Consider the following 9,379-nt stretch of genomic DNA (forward strand, 5'->3'; position numbering starts at 1 on the left):
CAGTGACCAACGTGCAAAGCTCTGCTGACCAATAGCAGAGGCGCCGAGAGGCGGGGCGCTCCCACTGTGTGACAGCTGTCTGGACCAATGGGCGTGTCGCCCGCGGCCTATAAGAGTCCGCTGGGCACTGGGCTTCGGGCTTTAGGGTCGGTTGGTCGTCGCCGTCGGAGGTGTGCCCTGGGTTTGCCTCGCCGTCGCTGCCTCCCAGTCCCTGCAGCCGCGCCCCTCGCCTTGGCCCCGGCCCAGCCTCTCTCCCTGCCCTTCTCCCCTTAGCCACCCCCTGGTGTCTGCCGTCGGGGCCTGGGGCCGGGCTAATGATGCCGTCGGAGAGTGGAGCTGAGAGCCCGGACCAGGCAGCTGCGCAGGTGGGGACGGCTGCGGCCTCGGTGGGGGNCCCTCGGACGGCACCTGAGTGGGCTAAGCTGGCCACAGGTGAAGCGACTGGATGCGCTCCTGAGCGAACCGATTCCCATTCATGGTCGCGGCAACTTCCCTACTCTGAGCGTGCAGCCCCGGCAGATTGTGCAGGTGAGAGGGCGCTGGGAGGGATTATGGGGTCCCCAGCCTGAGGTTCTTGTGCTAGGAGGCACCCAGAGTAGACGTTCGATTTGCTGGACAGCTAGGGAACTTGAGGCTTATAGAGACACAGGGACTGTAACAAAATCGCACAGCGCTTGGATAGTAGACCATGCTCCCTCCCCACTTGGCTTTCCCTTCCCCCCGCCTCTGGGGAGCCCGATCGAACCGTTCACCCTGGCCTTAGCTAGGAAATGGGAGGAGAACGGGGAGGGACTTGGCTGCGGAAAGGGGGCGCGGGGAGGCGGGCGAACAGATCTGCCTCCTAAGACCAGAGATACCAGGCAGCCCTGGATAGGTAGGTGTTCAAAATCGTTTTTTGTTTCACCCCCAAGTCGTCATGGCGGGACCTCACCACCCCCACACCCCTTCCTTCTCTCAAGGTTCTAGGGTCAGACTTTGTCCTGTGCTCCCACAGCTCTTGGCTCAAGAGGCCCGTGGCTAAGTGGAAAAGCCAAGAAATCCCAATAAGGACACCCTCCCTCTCAGCTGGGGTTGTGGCAGGAGGAGATTAAGCACCAAGCTGGACCTGGTGCCTGCATGCTGCAAGGCGACAAACATCAGGTGTCCAGTTTAGGTGTGTCTCCTCTCCCCAAAGTTGGAAATGAAGGATGACACTGTCTCTTGAGGAACAGGAAAAGAGAATTCTGGCAACCCCTCTCCCCTCCTCAGACTCCTTTTTCCCTATACCTAACTTTAAGCACCCCTACAATTACTCTCCCATTTGTATAACCTAGGTGCTGTCATACTCTGAAATGCCAGAATATGGTAATTTTTTTAAAAGCTTTAATGTTTTATTTATTTCTGAGAGAGAGAGAGACAGCATGAGCAGGGGAGGGTCAGAGAGAGAGGGACATACAGACTCTGAAACAGGCTCCAGGCTCTGAGCTAGCTGTCAGCACAGAGCCCGACGCGGGGCTCGAACTCATGAACTGTGAGATCATGACCTGAGCCAAAGTCGGACACTTAACCGACTGAACCACCCAGGCGCCCCCAGAATATGGTAATTATTGTCCCCATTTTTGTGGCTGGGGAAGCTGAGGCTCCAAAAGGGGCAGTGAGCTGCCTGGAAGACTACCTAAAGAAGTGAACATCAAACCCAGCGAATCCTAGGTCTTCCTGGGAGCCACCTGCTGCAGGTTCAAGGTTTCCCACCCCTTCCTCAGCTCCTGAGACTCAACTTCTGAGTCTTAAGGAAGTCTTCTGATAGAAACCAGAAAAATCCAGCCACGATTCCTGTATATTCCTGCCAGTAGATGGACTTTCAGAGTTCTCCTTAGAAGCTAGTGAAGGAGGCCACTCCCCTGCCTCCAACTGCCTTCGCTTCCACTGAGGAGGAGGCTTGTCAGCTAGGGGATTACCTCGCCCTCCCTCCCAGGGAATGGGAGGGGGTGGGGCAGATTCCCCAGGGCTGACTCACCCTAAGCCCCAGTGGTGCTCACGGAGGCATTCCTCTGCTGCCTGCTGTCATGGGGTAATTAGGAAAAACCAGTTGAGGTTTTTCTCCCCAGGACTCCCAGGTCAACCTTGGGCCCCAACTAGTGTATCTCCAGGACTCTTGTGCCAGATGTGGGGGAAGGAGGAGCCAAGTGCAGAAACACCCCTCTACGGGGACAAAGTGTGCTCTGGAGGGGAAGTCCCTGCCAAACTGCCTTTACTGGCGCCTGCTCTGTGCCAAGTCCTATTCAGGACACTAGGGCCATAGATGTGACTGGGACCTCTGGGAGCACCTCTCTGCCTTTGAGATGCTCCCTGCCAGGTGGAGGAGACTGCAGGCCAGAAGGAGCTGACTTTACAAGCCAATAACAGTAGCGTTCTCCTAGACTAGGGTCAAAGATATCACAGAACAGGGAGCTGCTGGCTGGGGTGGGGAGAGGCAGTGGGGACTTCAGAGCTGCACCAGGAGGTTGGACATCTGCCTCTGGGGCCCGGACTATTATCAATTTCCTTTGCTGGGCCCAGTGTCCCCATCTGTTCAATGGTGATGGGTTGGGCTACTCTCCCAACACCCTTTTAGGTTGCAGCATCCAAAGGGAACAGGGACCTTCCCCTGGCCTGTACAATTGCATCCACAGGGAAGAAAGTCCGTATCCTTTGGGAATCTGCAGCTAGCACCTCCTCAAACTATTGGAATATATATGTGTGGTGGGGGTGCTGCGTGTGTATGGGGGGTGTGGTGGAAGGGGTGCTTGGTGTGTGTGGGGACGGGGACCATCTGTGCTGGCTATGTATGGAAGTGGGGTGCTCCAGGTGGAGGGAGGTGGAGGAGGGGTGCTGGGTGTCCATGGTTCAAGAATCACAACCTTTCTTGGGGCACCTGGGTGGCTCAGTTGGTTGAGCGTCCAACTTGGGCTCAGGTCATGATCTTGCAGTTTGTGGGTTCAACCCCCGCATCGGGCTCTGTGCTGACAGCTCAGAGCCTGGAGCCTGCTTTGGATTCTGTGTCTCCCCTTCTCTCTGCCCCTCTCCTGCTCATGCTCTGTCTCTCTCTGTTTCTCAATAATAAATATTTTTAAAAATTAAAAAAAAAAATCAGAACCTTTCTCCCTCTGTACCCCCACAAGGCTTTGCCTACAGCCTCAATCTAAGCAGTTAGAGATGCTATTCTTGCTTGTACCTGAGCTAGAGGGACCCATTCTCCTGTAGGAAGCCCCTCTGCCCATAATTCTGGGGGGCCTGGTTCTATTGAAGCTCAGCCACTTCTTGGCTGTGTGACCTTGGATATGTCCTTTGCCCTCTCTGGGCCCAGGGAACTGAATGAGGCAATCTGATCTCCCCAGCTGCAGCCAGAGGGCTTGCATCAGGCAGTTCCAGTGTGGCAAGCCTGCTGGCTGACAGCACCGATCATCCCCCTGCAGGTCTCAGCAGTGGCCCAGGAGCAGAGTAGTTCTGGGGAGGCCCTTGGCACAGGAGAAAGGAGGGTGCAGCCACTGCCCCCTTCATGGCTGGAAAGTCTGATTCAGGAGGCTCCAAGCTGCCCTGCCGTGTTTGGGTGTGGCAGTATCTGGGGTCCGCCTGCCAAGCTGGCTGTAGTCACACCTGGGAGAGAGACAACAGCTGCTGGCTGGCTGACACAGCCAGCCCCATGGCCTGACGCAGGCGATTTAACAAGGGTACTGCTACCTACTCACCAGGCCAGATGCCATGCCTTGGGGCGAGCCTCAGCCTGGGAGCAGGAGCTGGCACTGAGTAAGGCTCAGTCAGCTCTATTAGGACCCAGGGAGGGGGCTGGTCCGCTCTGCGAGTCTGGCAGGGTCCTTGGGACAAGGTCTTTCCTGCTTCCCTCCTTGGCCCACAGGGGCACAGCTGTCAAGGGGTGGCTTACAAGTCCCACAGGCTAGACTACCGCAACTGGCCCCTCACCTCCAGCTTCCCAGGTCTGTCTGGCCAAGGCATCTCCCAAACCCCACCTTTCTGTTCCTAACTTCCTTGGCTCTGAGCTTCGGTGACCGCAGGGTCACCCTCACTTTGAAAGTTTGAAAGAGACGGAGGGGGTTCCTGGGTGGCTCAGTCGGTTAAGCGTCTGGCTTCAGCTCAGGTCATGATCTCGCGGTTTGTGGGTTCAAGCCCCATGTCAGGCTCTGTGCTGACAGCTAGCTCAGAGCCTGGAGCCTGCTTCAGATTCTGTGTCTCCCTCTCTCTCTCTGACCCTCCCCTGCTCATGTTGTCTCTCTCTCTGTCTCTCTCAGAAATAAATAAAACATTTTAAAAAATTTAAAAAAGAAAGAGGGAGGATTAGAACCCTAGTTTATGGTCTCTGCTCCTTCTAAACCCTGGGACAGCAATGTGATAGAAAGAGAGTCGGCCACACCTGGATTTGAAGGTACCCCTACATGATCTTGGGCAGATGGCTACATTCATGTGAGCCTTGGTTTCCCTACCTATAAGTTGGAGATCGTAACGATCTGTTCCCCGGGGTGCCTGGGTGGCTCCGTTGGTTAAGCGTCTGACTTCAGCTCAGGTCATGATCTCACAGTCTGTGGGTTCAAGCCCCACGTCGGGCTCTGTGCTGACAGCTCAGAGCCTTGAGCCTGCTTTGGATTCTGTGTCTCCCTCTTTCTCTGCCCCTCTCCCACTCATGCTCTGTCTCTCTCTGGCTCTCTCAAAAATAAAGAAACATTTAAATAAATAAACAAACAAACAAACAAATAAATAAAGATCTATCCCCCATAGATTCTGATGAGAAGGTCCAGGAGTTCAACAGGTGCCTGGTGATCTTCTTTCCCCACTCTCACCCCCCAGCTCCTCCCCACAATGCTCCTAATGGCCAGGTGCTTATCCCCATAGCCATTACAGTACCTTCCCCTAGCCAGGATCCTCCTCCCGGAAGCCTTCCTGGAGGGAGCCACCCACCTCAGATTGCCCTACTGCAGCTTGCCTCCTCAGCACTTAAATGCATTCTTTGCAGTAATTCCCTGAGAAGCGAGGAGGGCAGCCCAACCCAGTGCAGGGCGCTGACTTGGCAGCAAGACGGGGTTGCAGAATCACTCAGCACAGGAACGCTGCCTGGTCACCTTCAGGACGGCGTGTGAGTCCTCTGGGTTGCTCAGAAAACTGAATGTCTGGGCCCAGCTTCTTTCTTCTCCCCACACTGTCCTGGGCCCAGAGAGATGCCTCCGGCCAAAGGAACAGATTTGAGATGACTTGAAGGTTTGCCCATCGTGTCCCTGTAACAGAAGATGAGGTCTGCTACATCCCTTCCTACTTGGGCTGGGTGCTGAGCACTTCCTGAGATGATCACCCACCTCCTGTCTCAAGAGCAGAAAGTGTCTGAGTTTTAACTTCCAGCCCTGCCACTTCTAAATGGCTCCCTCTCTGAACCTTAGGGCTTACGCCCCTGTAAGCCTCTGTTTCCTTATCTCTAAAACAAGTATAACATTTGCTTCACAGGGTCCCTGTAAGGATGAATTAAGATGAGTGGGTCATAGCCAAAAGCGCATGCACCCTGTAAGCCTCAGTTTCCTCATCTCTAAAACAGGTATAACATTTGCTTCACACCGTCCCTGTAAGGATGAATTAAGATGAGTGGGTCATAACCAAAAGCGCATGCATGGGCTGGAGAATCCAAGTGACCTGGGTTCTAGTCTCAGCCTGGCTCCTCTCTGGCCTTGACACAATTCTTAACTTCTCTGTGCCTCAGGTCCCCCATCTGTAAATTGGGATACTAATACCCAAATACAGGATTATTGTGAGGGTTAATGTAATGCGTGTGAATTGCAGTTACATTCCTAAGACATTTGAGCAGCTAGCATCATGCCTGGCACAAAACAAAGTGTTTTACTTGCAGTTTTAGAGAGGTAGAATAGCATAGTAGTTACGACCTGGACTGCGAGTTTAATTCACCAGCTTCGTGACCTTGGGCAAATTCCTTGGCCCCTCTGTGCTTCTGTTTCTCCATCTTCAAAGTGGAATTAATAGTATCTACCTCATATGGTAGGTCATTGTGAGAATTATACAAGTTTATAGCCTAATGTATAAAGTGCTTAGATCAGGCCCTGGTATTTAGTAAATTCTATGCATCTGCTATTATCAGTGCTATTCTTTCTGAGTTTTTTCTCTCTAAACAAGCCATACTCCAGATTAGAGGGTTCAATAGCTTTCCAAAGGCATCACAGCCTGGTAAGTGGTCCCCGGTTGATGTTGGCATGATCATCTTGTGGAAACCAGTGGTGGCCCCCCGGGGGCCCAGACTCCTGACACCTCTCCCTCCTGCTGTCTCCTCTGCAGGTGGTCCGCAGCAGCCTGGAGGAACGGGGACTGCACGTGCATGGTGTGCGATTGCACGGCTCGGCCGCCAGCCACGTGCTGCACCCCGAGAGCGGCCTGGGCTACAAGGACCTAGACTTGGTGTTCCGCGTGGACCTGCGCAGCGAGGCGTCCTTCCAGCTGACCAAGGAGGTGGTGCTGGCCTGCCTGCTGGACTTCCTGCCGGCCGGCGTGAGCCGGGCCAAGATCACACCACTAACACTCAAGGAGGCGTACGTGCAGAAGCTGGTGAAAGTGTGCACGGACACGGACCGCTGGAGCCTCATCTCGCTGTCCAACAAGAGTGGCAAGAACGTGGAGCTCAAGTTTGTGGACTCAGTCCGGCGCCAGTTTGAGTTCAGTGTGGACTCCTTCCAGATCATCCTGGACTCCCTGCTGCTCTTTGGCCAGTGCTCATCCACGCCCATGTCTGAGGCCTTCCACCCGACCGTGACAGGAGAGAGCTTGTACGGGGACTTTGCCGAGGCGCTGGACCACCTGCGGCACCGCGTCATCGCCACGCGCAGCCCCGAGGAGATCCGCGGTGGTGGCCTCCTCAAGTACTGCCACCTCCTGGTGCGGGGCTTCAGGCCGCGGCCCAGCACCGATGTGTGCGCCCTGCAACGCTACATGTGCTCCCGCTTCTTTATCGACTTCCCAGACCTGGCCGAGCAGCAGCGCACGCTGGAGCGCTACCTGGAGGCTCATTTCAGTGGGGCCGACTCAGCACGCCGCTATGCCTGCCTGGTGACGCTGCACCGGGTGGTCAACGAGAGCACCGTGTGCCTCATGAGCCATGAGCGTCGCCAGACGCTGGACCTCATCGCCACACTGGCGCTCCAAGCGCTGGCTGAGCAGGGCCCAGCCGCCGCGGCTGCCCTGGCCTGGCGCCCCCTGGGCCCCGATGGTGTTGTGCCTGCCACTGTCAGTTACTACGTGACTCCTGTGCAGCCTCTGCTGGCTCGGGCCCACTCCTATCCCACCTGGCTGCCTTGTAACTGACTCAGACCCTGGCCAGAAGGGACGGGGCCTTCCCCGAGGGAGTGGGGCCTCCCAGAATGTAGAGAAGATGTGACCAGAGACAGGCAGCCCCTGCCAAGTGGCCCAGCACTGCTGCAGGGTTGGGCCTCTGACTGAACAGACCAGACCCCACCCGTCCCCAAGTGAGGCCCCCAGGGGCTGAAGGCCAAGCTGGGGCTCTCAGTAGACCTTTGGGTCACTGCACCACACTTTTGGACTGGCATGGTAGTGGGGCACAGGGGCTACTTGTCTTGGGGGTCAGTTGCCTTCAGGAGATAAAGCATGTTTGGGGCAATAGCCTCCATGTTCACCATCTTAGGTTGATTTCTGCGGCCTAGAAAGGTCTTGGGTTGGTTTCTGTGGCCGAAAAGGGTCTCTTTGGCTACGGCCAGCCCACAGTGATCCCCGGAGCCCACACAATGACTACAATATGGTATGTTATGTGAATTACTCACTTTGGGTTGGGCCAGACCCCCAACAGGGCCTAGCAATCCAAACTGGCTGATCACTGGGAGGAGGGAAACTGAGGCAGGAGGCAGATACCTGGGGTTTGCGGAGGGAGAGGTTTAGCCCAGTCCCCAAACAGCCCTACCCCAAGCTGTTAAGGTGTGCGGTGGGCAGGAGCCAGGCTGCCCGGGGATGGGATGTAGCCCAGGGCCCTTCTGGGGTGTTTTCCCTTCCCATGTGCTGTGAGGATCCCTCCTGCCTGGGAGCTTGTTCTTCAAAGGGTGCTGGACCCAAAGTGGCCACAGTCAAGTGCTCTCACCCCACTGGCCTGGTTACAGGGTCCCCACTTGGAGGAAAGGGAACCATGCCCTACCTCCTTTCCCATCCCTCTGGATTTATCACCATTTTGCACTCTTAACACCTGCCAATAAAGATCGTCTACACTAAGCCTAGCACCGTGCTTTCTCCTGGAAGAATGACCTATGGCTGTGGAGGCTGTGGCTCCCTCTCCCAGCCTGTATCTGGCTTGTATTAGGGCAGGGACATTTGGGTGCCCTGGTGTCTGAGTCCTGGGCTGTAGCTGGGGGACTGCACCTCCTTCCCTCAATACCAGCCCCAGCTGGAAAACCGTGCTTGGGGCTCATGTCTACACGTGTGACTTGTACACGTGTGCAAATTGCCTCAACAAGTCTCTTGTTAAAGAGTAAACACTTCAGTGTTTCCTACCTGGAGTCCTAATGACCCTGGACTTGGCCTTACACTCCAGTGCTCAGGGCTGCTTGACCCCACCTCTGCACACCCAACCCCCCTCCTTCTCAGCAAGCAGGTGGAGGACGAGCTGGGTGAATCTGAATTGGAGACCCATTCAGTAGTGGCAGTGAAGACTGAGGGGCTTCTGGCATCCCCCAGAGCCAGAGCCCAGGTTTGGCCTCCCTACCTCGGTGGGGGGGAGGGGTGTCTGTCCTCTGGCTCCCTCTCTTATTCCCAAGGGCTGATGGGCACACTCTGGCCTGCTCTACGCAGGTCCCCTAAGAGGGGCAGGGTCTCTTCTTTCCAAACCCAGCTGGAGCCATGCCAGGCTGTCCGGGAGTGAGTGGCAGCTGCACGCTCTCAGGGAGCTATTCCCTCAGGGTATCAGCCAGTCACTGGCCTGGACGCCGCCCACTGTTTACCCTGACTCTTTGATCCAAGGATTGCAAAGCCCTTAACATAGGCAGCCTCATTAGTGGTATCTGAAGTGATGGTTTGATGGTTCCAGCCAGGGGGAAAAAACAAGGCCTCAGAGGAGGCTCCGGGTGACCTGGGCAAATCCAGCCACCTCACCAGCTCTGTGAGTCCCTGCAGGGCTCAAAAGGCCTGGACGGGTGAGTGGAAACACTTTCTTGGCTTGGTGACTGAAAACAGCCCCCCACCCCACTTTGGCTGTGCGCACCCAACCGGGAGAGGTTAAGTTTATCCCAGCTCCGGATTTGGGCATGTGAAAACACACAGGCTTAGCTTGTTGGGGTGGGCAGTGGGGTTCACCCGGATGTGCTTGTTTCAGAGAGTGAGAAAGCTAGAGACCCACAATAAGTGTGTATGCACTGCCTTG

The 9,379-nt window shown here is 55.7% G+C and overlaps 1 protein-coding gene across 1 annotated transcript; it reads left to right on the plus strand.

Moving 5' to 3' along the window:
* The first annotated feature begins 163 nt into the window (after window positions 1–163).
* Window positions 164–8,235, plus strand: TENT5B (terminal nucleotidyltransferase 5B). Its single transcript, XM_077775690.1, is given in 3 exon segments — window positions 164–388; window positions 390–528; window positions 6,304–8,235. Coding segments are annotated over 3 exon segments (1,233 nt in total). The 5' UTR covers window positions 164–314; the 3' UTR covers window positions 7,324–8,235.
* The last annotated feature ends 1,144 nt before the right edge of the window (window positions 8,236–9,379 follow it).

This window comes from Crocuta crocuta, unplaced genomic scaffold, assembly GCF_008692635.1.
Source record: "Crocuta crocuta isolate KB4526 unplaced genomic scaffold, BGI_CrCroc_1.0 scaffold127, whole genome shotgun sequence".
Lineage (NCBI taxonomy): Eukaryota > Metazoa > Chordata > Mammalia > Carnivora > Hyaenidae > Crocuta > Crocuta crocuta.